Here is a 19,648-nt window from a genome sequence, read left to right as displayed (position 1 = left end):
GACATATGCGAGTGTGACTTGTCCGCCTTTTGATGCCAACACTTCACTCTTTTCCGCCACCAGCTCTTCACCACTGGTACCTGAAGGATGAAACAAATACGTTTCAGCATTTAGTTACATGATGAGTGACTCTTGAGCTCGCAACACACCACGCACCTGCCGCAATGATGACGAGCAGCGACCAAGCTGACAGCAACATGCTGAATGAACATATGTCAACAACTCCGCTATGCTTTGCTGGACTCAAGCTCTTAACTCACAATGTCATCACATGACTGAAACTCCTCCCTGAGACCGTCATCATGTGAAGTCATGGAAGTATGCAATGTTTATTTTTATAAAGATAAAGATCAAAGTGCTGGACAATGAAAAGCATTTTGCAACTTTACAGCAAAGTTCATTGGAATTAGGAAAAGAAACGTAACAACAAAAACAAACAAAAAGCCACTGACTGTTTTTTGTAATAAAATTGAGTGATGAGGGAAAAACATGGACTATGTGTTTCAATTTTACATAAAAATACTCCAAAATGTAAATATGTCATCTAAATATTAAATAGACACAGAATCTTTTGGGACTAGAGTACAGACGCTCCCCTACTTACGAACATTCGAGTTACGAACAACGGTACATACGAGCCCAAATCTGCGCGTATGTCAAAAAAAGTTCGGAAAGAGATGCTGTAAATTAGATTTTGTATTGCGCGCCTTTTTCCGAGTAGTGCTTCTTTCCGCCGCTAATACCGACGCTTGGCGCTGTGAGAGCTCACTCAGCATCCATCAACCTGATGAAAAAAAAGAAGAAAACTGTGCAATCGTCGTTAGATCGCTTCTTTCGGCCAGTTTCTAGTAAATCCTCCAAGGAAGATACTCATCAACCCTCATCTTCTTCTCAACCCTCAACTTCTTCCTACATTGAAGTTACGGAGGAGGAAGTAACTTTTGAAGCCCATTCCAGCGACGACGAAGACCCTTTCATGATATAAAATCCTCCTCTTCCACCATCATCTCCTTAAGCATCGAGTACATCTTCCAAAAGTAAGTTAAACTTCATTTTATTTATCTTATTACGTACATGTACAAACTGTGTGTGTGTGTCTCTCTCTCTCTCTAATATACGTAGTACAGTACTGTACGTATTCTCTCCATTTAATTAAATGATTTGTTTTCACTACAAACCAATATAGGTTACTTATACAAGCCTTAAACATACTTATATAAACATTCAATATACTTATATAGGCCTTAAACATACTTATATAAACATTCAATATACTTATATTCAATATACTTATATAGGCCTTAAACATACTTATATAAACATTCAATATACTTATATTGGCCTTAAACATAAATTATAATACAAAATATGGTGCTGAAGCAACTTACGAACGAATTCACCTTACGAACGATCGTTCGGAATGTAACTCGTTCGTAAGTTGGGAAGCGTCTGTACATGCCATTCCACAGTCTCAATGAAAAGAAAAAGGAGATCGGGGGTGCGGCCAATGAGGTTGGAGCTTTCTGTCACAGTTTGTGTGTAGTTGCGCGGATGCTGCTCCGGGCTAGAAAATGTCTTTGGGGCAGGACAAGCATGACAGTGACAACAGTAGGATCTTTGTATTGAATGTAGATTGTATTTATTCTTACCACACGTATTGACATCATTGCCTGAGAACATTTAACTTTTGCCGTATCATTTTTTAAATTATTTTTCTTGGATTGGAATATCATCGTGATAATACCTCTGTGTCATAGCAACGTAATGAGTGAGCTGATGACTATCTAACCACCGTTTCTTGATGCAAACATGGAGCCAAATCGCTTGACGTCACATGCACACAGAAAAGGTTGTTCAGCCAACACGGACGACATAAAAGTCAAGTGGGACAAAAAAACGCTACCACTGGACCATATTGGTGAAGAGGCCTAGTGCTGATGAGAAACGAAGTAAAGCAGCTGGTAAATGGAAACGTGCTGCTGGAGCACCAATTTAATTTGTACACTGACCGTATAATGACATTTTATTTTGTGTCGGGATTTAAAGATAACTGATAAAGAGGATTTTGATTGTGTAGCGCTTTTCCACCATCAAGGTACTCAAATCGCTTTAACACTCCTCATGCATCATCAAGAGCAGCTGGGGGTTCAGTATTTTTCTCAAGAACACTTCAGGCTATTCACAAAAGCTCAGAATCTACAACTTTCGAGCCGGGAAACTATCACTCTACCACCTGAGTGTGCTGCCCCTGAAGGGTTCTCGTTGTTTTCTTGTTGAGGTTTTTGTTGAGGAAACTACTGATGTGTAACAACAACTACAGACTGGTTTTTGGAAGTGGAACAAGAGTGACTGTAGAGCAGGGGTGCTCACACTTTTTCAGCATGCGAGCTACTTATAAAATGACCAAGGCAAAATTATCTACCTACAATAAAAATGCAAACATATATATAGAGAGAGAGAGAGGATTTTTTGTCCAATGTATGTTGATGTAGCCAATCTCGGTGGCGGCTTTCGCTTTTCAAGTAAGTTGTCTGAAAAATGACTGCTGTCCTGACAACTGGCTTTTTAATTCCTTCACCTTTCTCTTCCCCAGCTCGCTTTTTGGCGGAAAGTCTGTATCATATTTTACATGAACAGTCTGAAAATGCCGCTCCACATTTCCCTTCTTTAGTATTGCAATGGTCGACTGGCAAATGAGGCAAACGCACTTCAAAAATGTCATTGTGAAAAACAACTCCTCCTCCCATTCCATATTAAAGTGATACTCGCATTGTGTAAGTTTGTACTCGCTGATGTTTGGACATGGAACCTGACTGAGTGTAGAACCTGGTGAGTGGAAACATGGCAAACTCCATTTGGTTGCTCAAGTTTATTAGAATAGTCTGTTTTGCTTAAATCAGAACATGAGTGGACCATGTTTTCCATATGTCGCCTCAAGTTACATGATTTTTGTGAAACCTCCACATATTTTTTCTCACAAACTTAATGTCATTGCTGAAAAAAGTCAGAGAACTTGCCAAAAATTAGCCCAGAACCACGAGTCAAAATTTTTTCTCATTGCAAGGATCAACAACCGTTTTGAAAGTGAGAGCTGCTATTTGGGTACCGATTAATGCAAAATAATACCAGTTTGATACACTCTTCAGAAATAACATCCAAGCTCCAATTATAGTTAAAAATGTCATTATCATAATGACAGGGCTTGACATAATTTTGTTGCGCACCAGTCACGGTGGCTCGTGGGTAACGTGAGAATGTGGTTGGTGTCGCTTTAGGGGAGGACTTTGAGCCATCCTTCTACGAACTTGAGGCCTACAACCTGACGGCGTGAAAAGTGCACATTTTCATGGAGTCTCGTGCCGTGCGAATTTCAGACGACTCCCTGTACAATCAGGTGGCACTGCTAACAGCCGCACATAACGACACGCGCGAGGAAGGTGAGAAGGGTGGGGCTCGACCTCCAGTCAACCTAATGGTGTGACCACCTCACGTCTGCTTCTTGTTTTGTCGCCACAGGTGAAAGTGGACCAGGGCAGTGTCAGTTTGTGTTGGTGCCAGGTTGGTATTGAACATGCGTGAGGCGCAGTCTGTCGGGCTGAACTAAATGTGCATGTCATTGACAGACGAAAAGGTGAACCTCCTCTCCCACACCGTACTCGCCCTCCGTCTTGTCTTCGCCAAGACGCTCGCCATCAACTGTGTCACGACTCTGCGTATGTGGTTTGGCGCACCAGAGTAGCCAGTGCCACCTTCCTCTTGCCCCTGTGTTTGTCTCATTAATCAATCCAAAAAATATAAAAATTATTATTTTTTTTTTTACAAATGATTGTTGTGTCATCAATTTAGTTGGAAAAGAGGCTATGGAAAGAGGACGTCACTTTCGGCGCGACAGGACGTCACTTTCGGCGCGACATCTTTTCCTCCGCTTTTATCCACCGGGCGAGTAAACGCAACTATGGTTTCGTGCACCACCACATGCAACACTTGCACCTTTCTCATGGAAAGACTCTCCCTGCTAGAGGGACGTGTCCGCCAGCTAGAGCAGAGTAATGTGGTAAGCGTAAACGTGGCGGACACGACTGTTAGCACGGGTTGTAGCCAACCTGCTAGTCTGGTTAGCATTGGCCGTAAACGGCTTGCTAATCGCGGTGAGCCTGTTAAGACACATAGCAGTTCCATTCCACCTCGGTCTCATGGCTCCCGCACCTTAGTGATAGGTGACTCCATTACCCGCAACATTAAGCTTGAAAATCCAGCCACAGTAATGTGTATTCCTGGGGCCAGAGCACCCGACATAGAAGCTAATCTTATGGAGCTAGCGCGCAAGACACCTATACACCAGCGCTGTGCAAACAACGCTAGCTATTCAGATATAGTGATACACGTTGGCTCCAATGACACTAGGATGAAGCAATCAGAGATCACAAAGAAAAACATAGCAAGGACTTGTGATCTCGCCAGAAAGATGAGTCGGCATCGAGTAATTGTCTCTGGCCCCTTGCCTGCGAGAGGCAATGATGAGAGGTTTAGTAGATTATTCTCGCTAAATAAGTGGCTGGCTAGTTTTTGTAGTGAGCACGGACTGCAGTTTATAGATAACTGGCCTTCTTTCTGGGGCCGACCCGACCTGCTGAGGATGGACGGCCTTCACCCTAACTGGGAAGGCGCCATCACTCTTTCTAGAAACATAGATTATTGTTTGAGCCTTCCATGACTATTCATATTAGAGCAGGTCGGGCTGCAGGCGAATAGTGAGCCTGTAAGGAAGGGTATGGAGTCTGTAAGGCTAGAGCTAACTAGCGCTATGCTAGACTTAGACAACACACATAGCTTTTCTTCTAGATTTGAGCGCTACACACCATACGCTGGTAGATCTCATACTGATATAATTTCTACTGAGGTGGCAATACATGATGGGTTTAAGCATTCCTCCTCGGTCGGTTTTATTGACGACGAGCCGTTCTCTCAAAATAATAGCACTCGAAAGCTGGTAAATAACTATCGGATTCCGACCGTCAGAATTTCTCGCCGCGTTTATAGTCGCTCGAGGTACAATCCGGGACCTAGGCAAGGCAATCTCCTTAATATTATGACCAGGAGTCCTGTTGCGCGGAATAACTTAGATAGACCTATTTTACTGAAACTCGGTTTTTTAAATATTAGATCGCTTTCATCGAAAGCCTTGTTAGTTAATGACCTTATTAGAGACCATAATCTTAACATGATTGGTCTTTGCGAGATCTGGTTAAAACCGAATCAGTTTTTACCGCTAAATGAGGCTTCGCCTCCAAACTTCGTGAGCTCGCATGTTGCGCGCCCTCAAAAGAAAGGCGGGGGTGTAGCCCTCATTTCCGAATCTAACCTAAAACTTAGTCCTCGTTTTAGCAATTCCTTTAAAACATTTGAAGTTCTCATTATGCGATCCTCAGCCGAGCTGCCGTTTTATCTTGCCGTTCTTTATCGTCCACCTGGCTCTTACTCCGGCTTTTTAGATGAATTTTCTGAATTCGTAGCTGATTTAGTAACTCATGCGGATAATATACTTATCATGGGCGACTTCAACATTCATATGAATCTCCCGTCGGAACCACTTACGGTAGCGTTTCGGACAATCATTGATATGTTTGGTCTCACGCAAATAATAAATGAAGCAACGCATATAAATGGCAATACGCTAGATTTGGTATTAACCCGAGGCTTAGCATCTTCAAAAATAATTGTATTACCATATACCAGTGCTATATCTGACCATTACTTTATCAAATTTGAAGTCTTGGCTCACTGTCATCGTTCTGACCATAATCAAAATTATAGCAGCCGTAACATTAGCTCCTCAACCATCGTTGCGCTCTCTGAGCTACTCCCTTTAGCAACTGCTTCGTTTCCTAATTATATTGGTACGATTGATGATCTCACAAACAACTTTAATGTCGCTTTGTTAAATGCGCTTGACTCCGTCGCGCCTTTAAAAACTAAAACTCGTCCAAAGAGGCTTACTCCGTGGTTTACAGAGGAAACGCGCGTACTGAAACGATCTTGTAGGAAGCTTGAGCGCAAATGGCGTGCGACCAAACTTGAGGTCTTCCGTCAGGCATGGTGCGATAGTTTACTAATATACAAAGAAGCGCTTAATTTAGCCAAAACTAATTATTATTCTAGATTAATTGTCTTACATAAAAACAATCCTAAATATTTATTTGATACCGTAGCAATGCTAACGCAACAGCGACCAACCTCGGATAGCTCTTCCTATTCAGCTCACGATTTTATGCAATTTTTTACTCAGAAGATAGAATGTATTCGTGATGAGATTAAAGACACTGTTCTTAAAATTCCGTCGAATTCCGCGATAAATTGTGTTAATAGGGACATTAGGGCTGATAACTGTCCGATAACCTTATGTCAATTTAAAAAAATATCTCTTGAGAGCCTAACAAAATTGGTTAGTGCAGCAAAACCGACAACTTGTGTGCTCGATCCGCTTCCTGGTAAACTAATTAAAGAACTGTTTACGACCCTAGGACCGTCTGTTTTAAATATAATTAATCTATCACTTACCACGGGTGTAGTACCAGCAGCTTTTAGGACCGCCGTTATCCGACCGTTACTTAAGCAACCAAACCTTGACCCAGAGAGTCTCATCAACTATAGGCCGGTTTCAAATCTTCCGTTTATTGCAAAAATTCTTGAAAAAGTCGTAGCGCAACAACTTAATGAATATATGACTGCTAATAATCAATTTGAACCTTTCCAATCGGGTTTTAGAGCCGACCACTCTACTGAGACGGCCCTTGCTAAAGTTACTAATGATCTTCTCATAGCTATGGACGCCGACACCTCATCAATATTACTCTTACTCGATCTTAGTGCCGCTTTTGATACCGTTGATCATAACATATTATTAAAACGCCTTGAAACGTGTGTTGGCATTTCAGGTTCAGCGCTTTCTTGGTTTAATTCGTATTTGTCGGAGAGGACGCACCGTGTAATTCATGGCAATACGACTTCGGATCTTTGTAAGATCATATGTGGAGTTCCGCAGGGATCGGTACTTGGACCTCTATTGTTTAGCATCTATATGCTACCGCTTGGTGATATTATACGGAAATATAACATTAGTTTTCACTGTTACGCTGATGATACGCAATTATACATGCCGTTGGATATAACGAATCCCCGCGACTGCTATAAATTAGAGGCGTGCCTTGCCGAAATTAAACAATGGATGTCTTTCAATTTTTTGCGTCTTAACTCAGATAAAACCGAGATGCTCATCATTGGACCAGCGCGTCATCGGTACCTTTTCAAAGACACCACTCTGAATATCGATAAATGTAATATTATCCAAAAGGATTCAACAAAAAATCTCGGTGTTATATTTGACGCAACTATGTCTTTTCAAATGCACATTAAAAATATTACTCGAACTGCGTTTTTTCACCTGCGTAACATTGCTAAAATTCGCCCAATTCTATCAACGTGTGACGCGGAAATCTTAATCCATGCGTTTGTTACATCTCGCCTCGACTATTGTAACGCTTTGCTCTCGGGTCTCCCCATGTCGAGTATTAAAAGTCTGCAGTTAGTTCAAAATGCAGCAGCTAGACTCTTAACTAAGACGAGAAAGTTTGATCATATTACCCCGATATTAGCCAATTTGCATTGGCTTCCGGTCCACTTGAGATGTGATTTTAAAGTTCTGCTACTTACTTTTAAAATATTGCACGGCTTAGCACCTTCTTATCTCGTTGACCTCGTGGTACCATATGTTCCGTCCCGAAACCTTCGCTCACAAAATGCTGGTCTTTTAGTGATCCCGCGAGCCAAAAAGAAGTCCGCAGGTTCTAGAGCGTTCTCTATTCGGGCACCAATGCTTTGGAATGCACTTCCCTCAGATATTAGAGGCGCCACCTCAGTAGAAATGTTCAAAACACTATTAAAGACGCATTTATACTCTTGTGCATTTAGCTGAAATATTTGTTGGCCTGTTTACTGCCGCTTTTTTTTTTTTTTTTCTTTTGTTTTCTTTTCTGCCCCCTTTTCCCCCGGCTGGGGGATTAGGTGACGGTGACCCACTAGGAAGTTTAAGGCATTGACCAACTGGGCATGCACCTGTTCCAGTGATGTCGTCTTCCTGCAGCGCGACATTTGATCAATTTATTTATATACTTTAGCATCTAATTTAATTATTTGTTGGCCTGTTTACTGCCGCTTCTTCTCTTTTCTGCCCCCTCCTTCCCCTGCTTGGGAATTAGGTGATGGGGACATGCTTTGAAGATTACGGCACTGACGAACCGGGAAGGGACCTGCTCTGCCGAAGTCGTCTTCATGCAGCGCCTTTTCTGATTTCCTTATATTTCAGCACTTCATTGAACTACTTGTTGGCCTGTTTGCTATTTCTGTTCTTTCTTTTCTGTTCCCAATTCCCCGAATTAGGTGATGGCGATTCACTTGGAAGTGGCTGTACTGAATTTACACCAACTGACCGGTACAAGATCGAAGGCTCATCTTCGGATATGCTGCCATGGATATTACGGCCCTGGATGAGGACCCACTCCACTGAAGTCATCTTCCTGCAGCACTTCATTCAATTGACTCTTATATTATCTCATCTATTATTGCATAGCATCATTGTATGTGCCAAATGTTGCCCAGTTGGCATCCATTGCAGCCTGGTCATCCTGGAAGGGGGATTCCCCCATCTGTGGTCCCTTCTCAAGGTTTCTCACTTTTCCCCTAATGAGGTTTTGTGAGTTTTTCCTTGCCCTCCTGGGGGTTAAGATCGGGGATGTCGATTGTGGCTATGTAAAGCCCTTTGAGACTGTCTGTGATTAAGGGCTATACAAATAAAATTGACTTGACTTGACTTGACTATCAGTATTAGAATTAGAATTAGAATTAGAAATCCCTTTATTGTCATTGTACTCAAGTGTGCAACGAGATTAGAGGGCTCCCCTCTCCAGTGCAATACAACAATAATACAGACAAATATATAAATTAGATAAATAAATAAGAGAGTGCAAAGGAATTCAGTACTGAATAGGGTATATAAAAACACATCACAATGCTGTTCTGCAAGGTAAGGGTGTTCTCGTGTGTGTGTGAGAGTTCGGAATGGAGATGGCTCTCGGTAAGAAACTGTTTCTCAGTCTTTTGGTCCTCGATTTGATGCATCCTCTTCACACGATAAGTTTTCTTTTGATATTGTGACCTTCAGTAAAAAATGACTTGGGCTAATAGGCTTGCAAAATGTTTATTACATTTCAATGTGCGTGTTTGTTTCTGTGATATTGGTTGTGTCTTTGCTGCGCTTTCCACAGGAAGCGGTTGCCATGGCATCTACATCACAGATGACAGCAGTTATGGTTTCTTTTTGAAACGCTTACTGGGGCAGGATGTTTGTTGTGTGTCGGAAATAGAGGTCAGGTAACATAGCTCTCCGTCTTCAAAGACTGGATTTACACTGCGGGTACCTCCTCCACTGTTGCTCTCTACACTGTAATTAGTTGTGGATTAGTTGAGTGAACATTCCACAACTACTCATTTTTATCCAGGTGAAGGGACCAGGTTATATGTGTGTCTACCCAAGGTCAACATTCCTCTACCTTGTGTCCAAAGTCACTGGTGTTACCCACCAAGTCTGCAAACACTGTTTTAACCATGTTACAAAAACAAAAATGGGTCTACTGTTTGATGCCTTTTGTTGCCACGTCACAATTAACTTTGTAACTGTCCATCCATCCATCCATTATCCGCCGCTTATCCGGGGTCGGGTCGCGGAGGCAGCAGCTTCAGGAGGGAAGCCCAGACTTCCCGCTTCCCAGCCACATCTTCCAGCTCTGCCGGAGGGATGCCCAGGCGTTCCCAGGCCAGCCGGGAGACATAGTCTCTCCAGCGTGGCCTGGGTCGTCTTCTGGGCCTCCTGCCGGTGGGACATGCCCGGAACACCTGCCCTGGGAGGCGTCCAGGAGGCATCCTAAACAGATGCCCGAGCCACCTCATCTGGCTCCTCTCTACGTGGAGGAGCAGGGGCTCGACACTGAGTCCCTCCCGGATGGCCGAGCTTCTCACCCTATCTCTAAGGGAGAGCCCAGACACCCTGCGGAGGAAACTCATTTCGGCCGCTTGTATCCGAGATCTTGTTCTTTCGGTCACGACCCACAACTCGTGACCAAAGGTGAGGGTAGGAACGTAGATCGACCGGTAAATCGAGAGCTTCGCCTTTTGGCTCAGCTCCCTCTTCACCACGACAGACCGATACAGCGTCCGCATCAAGACCCCAAGATACTTAAACTCCTCCACTTGGGGCAGGATCTCCTCCCCGACCTGGAGAGGGCACTCCACCCTTTTCCGACTGAGAACCATGGTCTCAGATTTGGAGGTGCTGATCTTCATCCCAACCGCTTCACACTCGGCTGCGAACCGCTCCAGTGAGAGTTGGAGATCACAACCTGAGGAAGCCAACAGTACCACATCATCTGCGAAAAGCAGAGATGAAATACTGAGGTCACCAAACCGGATCCCCTCATCGCCCCGACTGCGCCTAGAAATTCTGTCCATAAAAATTATGAACAGAATCGGTGAAAAAGGGCAGCCTTGGCGGAGTCCAACCCTCACTGGAAACGAATCCGACTTACTGCCGGCAATGCGGACCAAACTCTGACATCGGTGGTACAGGGACCCAACTGCCCGTATCAAGGGGCTCGGTACCCCGTACTCCCGAAGCATGCTCCACAGAACTCCCCGTGGGACACGGTCGAACGCCTTCTCCAAGTCCACAAAACACATGTAGACTGGTTGGGTGAACTCCCATGCACCCTCAAGGACCCTGTAGAGAGTGTAGAGCTGGTCCACTGTTCCACGGCCAGGACGAAAACCGCACTGCTCCTCTTGGATCTGAGATTCAACCTCCTGACGGACCCTCCTCTCCAGTACCCCTGAGTAGACCTTTCCAGGGAGGCTGAGGAGTGTGATTCCTCTATAGTTGGAACACACCCTCCGATCCCCCTTCTTAAAAAGGGGGACCACCACCCCGGTCTGCTAATCCAGAGGCACTGTCCCCGATGTCCACGCAATTTTGTAGAGGCGCGTCAACCATGACAGCCCCACAACATCCAGAGCCCTAACGATATTTTGATATAACAAATATAATCGAGGCACATATTAAAGTGGTATCTCACAATGTTTGCGAATGTGGAGAATTTGGGGTTTTCATCAACGTCCATTAAAGATTGCAAAGACATTCGCAAACACTTTTTCTTGACGGCAAGAAATTATGTTCGCAATGCTCCTAAGCTGCCCATCCTTCACTGTCAGAGCACTTTGCAACATTTATATGTTTCACAGAGTTAACAGACAGACGACGGTCCGAAATGCTTGCTTGTTTTGTGCATCTTCGACTCAGGCAGGAAGTTTATATGTGTGAGTGGCAAGCCACAGAGCCCCCCCCACACACACACACACAAACACACGCACATACACCCCCAAGCACACACCTACATACACACATGACTTTATTTCTTTCTTTATTTACCCAATGCATGTTTTCAAGCCACTGTTGCGTCAACTGACATCTAGGAAGGCATCTTAGGTTCACTTTAGACAGTGATAATGTGAATGCCAGCATGAATTGTGGTTGTCCACGTTTATGCACATCTGTAAAGTGCTTTAAGTGGAAAAAAAAAGTGCAGATACACCCGTTATTCGTCATTGCAGATACACTTGTGAGGCCATTTTCAAGACAGACATTTCAAGAGAAGCAAGATCATGCAACACACAGTGTGTCACTGTGCGTGTGGATATTGTTTCTCCAGCCATGGTATCATAAAATATGCTATTATGAGGGGTATTTATTAAAGTCGGACAAAGTAGGCCTTCACTGAAGGCCTAGTTGTCAAATGCACGGCGCGCCACTGATTGATATCATCATGGTTTCACTGTTATTGTTTTTGCTGCAGATAGCCTTCGCAATACGTTATCTGAAGCATGTCTTCTTCCAGGAACCCTGTTTGGTCTAGTTTGAATATTGGAGAGAAAACTAAATTCTTGGTGCCAACGTTTTGGTTATAACATTTCAACAAGCAAAATTGAAGTACAGCCAGCGATAAATAAATAGTAAAAGTTGGCTCTTTGTTGGGTTTTAACAGTAGGGTGTGTTCCTGCGCCCACGTGGCAATATCCTTTAGTGAACGATGTCCGTTTTTTATTGTACTGTTGCACCAAAGGTCATGGGCAGTCAAAGTTAGTTTTCGGTTTTGTCACTTACATGCAGGGATTTCTCCAAATTTTCTGAATCTTCTGATGATAATATGAACCATAGGTCATGAAATCCCTAAATTCCTTGTAATTGCATGTTGCAAAGTGTTTTTAATCTGCTGAAATATTGGCTCAGGAAGTTGTTCACAAATTTCTGAAACTTACCTTTTCCTTGTTTGGAAGAAACTGAAACTTTCGGAGATGCTTCTTTTTGCACCCAAGCATGACACTCACTTGTTTCAAATTAACCTGTTTTAGGTTATATTCCATTGTAAAAATTGTTACAGCTGCAGTTGTTGTGAAATGTGCTTTACAAATAATGTTGTGTGAAATGTTCAAAACCTATTTTCTGAACATCCCGATGTGTTGCAGACATCAAATTCAAAATGAGAAAACAATTACATAATTTTTTTAACATTAAATATAGCTTTCCTTTGTCTTTTCCTCAATTAAATTTAAGTTTTACGCAATAGCCCAACTTTTGGGATTAGGGTTTGATGAACGTCTGTCCTGGAAATTTGTTCCTCAGCTCGAGTGAACTGTGATGAAATCAGGAGGAAGAAATGTTTTTGTAACGAGAATGCGGCGTGTGCTTTACTGTGGGCCTCACAGCGCAGTAGTACACTGCGGAGTGCTCAAGTGTCACATCTTCAATGTGCAGGTGCACTCGCTTCATGTCACTTCCAATGCTCGCCGACATTCCTGGCAAGGTACTTAATATGCTGCCGCTACCCAAGAGAGAAAGCAGGAAGTGTGGCGCTTGCCCAGGGACTTGTTGGTACCAAAAGAAATAATCAGAACTAAGAGCCTTGGCATAATCGTAAGAAATTGTGACCCGTCTGCCTTTTGATGCCGCCACTTCACTCTTGACCGCCACCAGCTTGTCACCTCTCGTACCTGAACGATGAGCCAAAACCAGTTTCAGCATTCAGTTACATGATAACTGACTCTTCACATTGCCCAGCAGCACTCACCTGCCACAGGGATGATGAACAGCAACCAAGCTGGCAGCAACATGCTGAATGAATTTCTGTCACTTCTTCTGCACTCAAGCTCTTAAATCACAATGTTACCACATGGCTGAAGCTCCTCCCTGTTAGCGTCCCCCTGTGAAGCGACAGAACTTTTCTTAAAGATCAAAGTGCTTTCCAGTGAACAACATTTTGCTACTTTAAAGCAAAGTTCTGTGTTATTCAAATCATTGGTTGAAGTGACACAAAATTTCAAAAAGTAAATAATTAGTTGTAGAATATTAAAACGACCAACACAACAAAAAGGAAAAGGTAAACAAACAAAACTGTGGCAGATTAATTTTGTAATCATTGTTTTTATTTAAAGTAAAACAAGTCAGGTTTAATTTTTGGAATAAGCTATTCTCACTGGTTTGCAGGTTTAAGTAATAGCAACTTCATTGTTTTTATTTAGCATACTGCTATGTTTTACAATTTGGTCAAGTAAATTAATCAAATTATATATGGGAAAGATATTAAGCCTGATGTGCATTATAATTGTCTGAAAAGTCGAAATATTTGGTTCAAGTAATTTAACCATATTTATTTCTGAAATGTTGACTGGCCGCAGTTCCAGTATCTTTAAGGTACGTGGTTGCCCGACTCAATTTTACAATGGTGGGCGGTCAAAGCCTTCTCTGCTGGCCTAACATGATCAATAAATCATCATATTAATAATAAAAGTTTATCATATGAGGGTTAGGGATGTATATTTTATATTTATATATTAAGGCTGTCAAAATTAAAGCATTAACTCGGGTGATTAATCCAAAAAATCTTAACTCAGTTAAATATTTCAACTCAATTAACTCAGTTTGATTTACCTCAAAAATAATTTGCATACTTTGCAAATATTGTGCCATATTAGCTGTACATCTTTAGCGAGTCTCAGAACAAAACATTGTTCAAGTTACCACTGGGCCTTGCAAACCAACGCTACTTGATTTCCGGTTCCGGCGCTGCGCAAGTGGCTGCCTGTTTTATTTATTTTACCTCATCGCAGCAATGGAGATCCAACTTGCGGTGGTTTTACGACTGTTGGGGGCTGTTTTTTGCGCGATCCTGTCCGGAGACGAAACTCGGAGATACGGATCGATCGTGTACACAAGAGATCAGCTGTTACCACTCCGTGCTAACCTCGTGCCGGCTCCCGGAGCAAGACCCGATATCCCCCGCGAGTAGAGGAAGAGACAGGGATGTTGTGCGGGGTCTTAATGCCAGGCAAGGAGGAGACGATACCACTCCGTACTCCCGTCCGTTATTATGGGGAATGTTAGATCCCTTCCCAATAAAATAGACGAGCTAACAGCGCTAACCCGGCACGAGAGGAACTTCCGGGAGGCTAGCTTGCTAATATTCACAAAGTCGTGGCTAACAGAGCTAACGTCGGACGCCGTCGTGGATTTGGACGGCTTCCAAATCCTACGTGCAGACAGGACACTGGAAAGCGGTAAGAGGAAAGGAGGAAGGCTGGCTGTGTTTGTTAATAATAGATGGTGTAACAACCCTGAGCACATAACTGTGAAGGATCAACTTTGCAGTCGGGACATTGAGCTGAGAGCTGTTAGCATCCGTCCGTACTATATACCGCGAGAGTTCAGTCATGTGATCGTGGTGGTGGCGTATGTGCCCCCCTCTGCTAACAGTGAGACAGCCTGTGACGTACTGACTGCAGCTGTGAGCAGGCTGCAAACACAGCACCCAAATGCCTTGCTCCTTATCTCTGGTGACTTCAATCACTGTTCTGGCTCCCTTCCTGTTCACCCTCTACACCTCGGACTACAAATAGTTTGAAACACTCAGCGTCCATATTCGAAATCCAATGGACCGCTACACAGAGCACAATACCACTGTAAAAAAAATATGCGAAGCCGCGATAGGTGACGCGCGATATAGCGAGGGATTACTGTATTGCAATTTGCAATACCCATACAATGCATGTTTTTCCGATATTGTGCAGCCTTAGTTTAAATAGCTCCAAGTTTAATGTATGGCATTTTTATTACAATTTCAGTATCTCAAGGCTTGGCTCAGTGTAAAATTTTAAAATGTGAAAGAATAACCGTTTTACACATTGAAGTTATGTTAAATTCATGTGTTTTTATGAAGGTGTACTGTTGTTTTATAGTGTAGTACAGGTACAGATACTTAGATATTAATTTTCTCTCGGATTTACAAATCAAGACATTTTTCAGAAGGAAAATGGTTAGCCTGCAAAAACTATTTTAATTTTATAATTATTTATCAATAAAAGGAATAAAACTTAAAATAATTGGTGTATGCATAAGAATGTGACATCATATTTTATTCATAAAATTTGTACTGGACCTGCCAGCCCAGCGTCTGTAAGGTCTGTGGTGGCCCGACTAAGTGTCATACTGGCCCAGAGCCAACGTGCCACTGTATACGTCGGAGGCGCTACCATGAAGCACAACCATATACAATGTTATCAGCTGAAGGAAAAAATGAGGCCAGAGATGTGGTGGGCGTGGCCAATGAGGTTGCACGTCAATGTCACAGCGTGAGTTGTTGCAAGGATGCTTGTGTGGGCTCCAAGATTATCTTCGCGGGTGCCGCAACCTCTTTATAAACATTGGAGGTTGTATTTTCCATCATTTGTATTGCTATCATTTCCTAGGAGCAAGAACCTTCTTTCTCCACTCGATTCTACTTCTGGGATTGGAGTATCTTCCTGATAATGCCAGGCAACGCGTTAAGTGTGTTGATGAAAATGTTCTTTTTTTTTTTTGATGGAAACATGAAGCCAACATGCTTCATGACATTATATGTGCACGCAGATGGGTGTCCAGTTGACATTGGTGACATAACAGTCAAGTGGGATGAGGAATGTTTCCCTGAGGAACACTAATGTGAAGAGGCCAACAGATGAGAAAAAGCTTTTCCTTTGGATGTGGACCGAGTCTAGTGCAACAACTGGTAAATGGAAACATCTAGCTGGAACTAGAAGGCAATTGGTACACTGACGAAGTGATGATATTTGCATTATTTTTATTATCATTGTGTGAGATATAAAGGTAAATGAGCTTTTACTTGTATAAAGCGTCAACTATCAATGATGGAGCATCAGGTTCATGAACTTGCTCAAGGACACTTGGTCATGGTCACAGGGCTCAGAATCGGGCCCACAACCTTTGGGTTGGGAGACTATCACTCTGCCAGCCAAATAATGTCACCCAATATGGGTTCCTTCTTGTTTCCTTGTTCAAGTTTCTCTTGAGGTTTTTGTTGAGGAACCTTTTCAGGAGCTGGCTGATATGTGTGCTTTGATGTTTATTTTTTAGTATTGTTATTTATTTTTAAACTAATATTTTAATATTGGACTAAGAATATGCAAACATTGTGATGATATTATTTATAAATGAGAATCTTATCATTGTCTGGTTCAAACAATTCTTGTGGTTTTTGTAAAGGAAAGAACTAATGTGTGACAGGAGCCAACAGATTATTTTTTGGAAGTGGGATCAGAGTGATTGTGGATTCCAGTAAGTAAAAATGTATTTTAAAGATGATACTTAGTTTAATTAAATGGTGAAACAGAATTTTTTGGGGGGTGCATAGTTATTGTGAATGAGCCTCGCATTGTGTGAATTCGTACTCGCTGAGCTTTGGACATGGAACTAGACTAGGTATAAAACCTGGTGAGTGGAAATGTGGTAAACTCCATTTGGGGGCTCAATTTAGGGGAATGTTGGAATTTTGTTGTCTCGATGTTCTACTTAAGCAGCAGGTCTTGTTTTGTGTGAAAACTTTGCATGTTCTTTATCACTAACTTAATGCAAAACCTATTGTTGCATTATAGAAGTATTAACATGAGACGTGTCAGAAATTAGCAAGTTTCTTTGAAGCTACAAATACACAACCCTAACTCTGTCACTCAGTGAAAAATGTAGAATGAACAAATGTATTAAAAGTTTTTTTTTTATATCCAATTTTACTTACTGGTGTAATTAGAAAGTCAAACATTGAAAAACAGTCATTAACGATTGTGGTCCTTAGAAAATAAAATTTTGCACGTGGATGCAGAGTGTAGAACCCGCTTAATGGAAAGTTGATTCAGCACCACAAGTCAAAGTGTTTGCAGATGAGGTGACAAGTATTTATTTTGTATTATTGTTGTCAGGACTCATCATGGTTTGTAGAGTTTCGTTGATTCTAGTTGAGGAGATTTGTTTCTGGAAATGTAACTACTGTCTTAACTTCTGCTTTCATGTTACACCACAACTCAAACTGCATCACTCAGTGAAAATGAAAATTTTTTATTTTTGTCATTTTTACAGTGGTGAATGACTTGGGAGACACACACCGTTGAATAAACACAACACATACAGCTACTCCTCTATTTCAGGTCACTTGCTAGTTGGTTATTGTTCTGTTTCAAGACACAATCAGAAAATCCTTTGGCCAAATTGAACACAAACAAGAATTTTAAGCATAAAATATTGAACTGTTTAGAGTATCTGGGTTTTGCAAATTGACGGAATGTGGTTGGTGTCGCGTCAGGGGAGGACTTTGAGCCATCCTTCTACAAACTTGAGGCCAGCAACCTGACGGCGTGTCTTGCCACCGGCTTCAGCCGACACAACGCCACAGAGAAGGCGGGAAAAGGGCACATTTTCGTGGAGTCTCGTGCCGTGCGAATTTCGGACGATTCCCTGTACAACCAGGTGGCACTGCTAACAACCGCACATAACGACACGTGCGAGGAAGGTGAGAAGGGTGGGGCTCGACCTCCAGTCAACCTTATGGTGTGACCACCTCACGTCTGCTTCTTGTTTTGTCGCCACAGGCGAAAGTGGACCAGGGCAGTGTCAGGTTGCGTTGGTGCCAGGTTGGTATCAAACATGCGTGAGGCGCAGTCTGTCGGGCTGAACTAAATGTGCATGTCATTGACAGACGAAAAGGTGAACCTCCTCTCCCTCACAGTGCTCGCCCTCCGCCTTGTCTTCGCCAAGACGCTCGCCATCAACTGTGTCATGACTCTGCGTATGTGGTTTGGCGCGCCTGAGTAGCCAGTGCCATGCCTCCACCTTCCTCTTCATCCTGTGTTTGTGTTGAAACTTGTACATTTTCTACATGAGCGATAAAATGTGGCATTAAACCAACAAACAAATCTATAAAATAAAATTTTCTAAAAGATTGTTACTTCATTATTTTATTAATGATAAAAAAGAAGCCATCAAGATCCTCAACACACATTAACTAATAAATAATTGTTATGCAATACTACATGGTGATCATGACACCAACAGTAAATTTGGTACTACTTACTTATCAGTGAATCATCAATAGAAAATAATGATCACCAGTGAATGGGAACATGTCAAAAAGGAAGTTTTGTGATGCAAACATGTTGGCAAAGTAAAGAAGAAAGAAAGCAAAGCTGCGGAATCAAGAGTCTATTATACAAATTTTATATGAATTTTATGTGTGTGTGTATGCGTGTGTGTGTGAGTGGATGTAGGGGAGGCCCATAAATGTGTTGTAAACATTTTTTTCATATCCAACAACAAGACAAGACGTCAAAACAACAGAGATCATTCAAATTGTTGGGAGCAAGTTCTTTTTTGCCACAATTCGACTTTTCCCATGACCTGAATAACTGATCATTTACTCATTGGTGTTTTCTATTGATTAAAAATAACCTAGGCTATTAGGTTTACGAAATATAAATTACATTTCAACGTCAGAAATGATCTTTCCACAGGAAGCGGTCGCCATGGCACCTGCATAACAGATGACGACAGTTATGGTTTCTATTTGAAAAGCTTACTGGGACAGGATGTATGTTGTGAAGAGGAAATGGAGGTCAGGTAAAACGGGTAACAATGTTCTTCTTCTTCAAAGGCTGGATTTAAAATGCAGGCCCCCTCCTTTTTTGTTTTCATAGACTCTAGTAGGAGGCGTTTACACAGAAGAGAAATGGGGTTGCGTGTCAAGAAATACGATTTAGCCACTGTTTAAGTAAACAATATTAGATAAATACTAGGAATACATCCATTTTCTATCACTTTGTCGGGGTTGTGTCATGGGGGCAGCATTTTTCGCTGGGACATTCAGAATCAGAATCAGAATGCCCTTAATTGTCATTGTACTCGTTGTGCAACGAGGTTAGAGAGCTCCCAACTCCAGCTCAATACAACAATAATTCAATTAAATATATAAAAAGATTAATTAAAGATTAAATAATTAAACTGGAAATAAACACAAAATTGGAAAAATAAAAATACATTATGTCGCTGTTCTGCAAGGTAAGGGTAGGTGTGTGTGAGAGTTCAGCATGGAGATGGCTCTCGGGAAGAAACTGTTTTTCAGTCTGTTAGTCTTTGTCTTGATGCACCTGTAGCGCCTGCCAGAGGGCAACA

At 42.2% G+C, this 19,648-nt stretch overlaps 1 protein-coding gene and 1 long non-coding RNA gene across 2 annotated transcripts; both read left to right on the top strand.

Moving 5' to 3' along the window:
* The first annotated feature begins 963 nt into the window (after positions 1 to 963).
* On the top strand, positions 964 to 3,739 carry LOC148321088 (uncharacterized). The gene is made up of 4 exons (XR_015846771.1): positions 964 to 1,037; positions 3,276 to 3,437; positions 3,517 to 3,558; positions 3,624 to 3,739. It is a non-coding gene; the product is annotated as an uncharacterized LOC148321088 (long non-coding RNA).
* Positions 3,740 to 14,528: 10,789 nt separating this feature from the next.
* Positions 14,529 to 18,423, top strand: LOC148321087 (uncharacterized). The gene is made up of 4 exons (XM_088318281.1): positions 14,529 to 14,715; positions 17,787 to 17,993; positions 18,073 to 18,114; positions 18,180 to 18,423. The coding sequence occupies exons 1-4, from the start codon at positions 14,529 to 14,531 to the stop codon at positions 18,293 to 18,295; spliced, it is 552 nt and encodes a 183-aa protein (XP_088174407.1). The 3' UTR covers positions 18,296 to 18,423.
* The last annotated feature ends 1,225 nt before the right edge of the window (positions 18,424 to 19,648 follow it).

The sequence above is a fragment of the Idiotropiscis lumnitzeri genome, chromosome 16 (assembly GCF_059441095.1).
Source record: "Idiotropiscis lumnitzeri isolate Australia: NSW breed Sydney's pygmy pipehorse chromosome 16, RoL_Ilum_1.0, whole genome shotgun sequence".
NCBI classification, from domain to species: domain Eukaryota; kingdom Metazoa; phylum Chordata; class Actinopteri; order Syngnathiformes; family Syngnathidae; genus Idiotropiscis; species Idiotropiscis lumnitzeri.
This window is presented reverse-complemented; position numbering and strand designations above follow the sequence as displayed.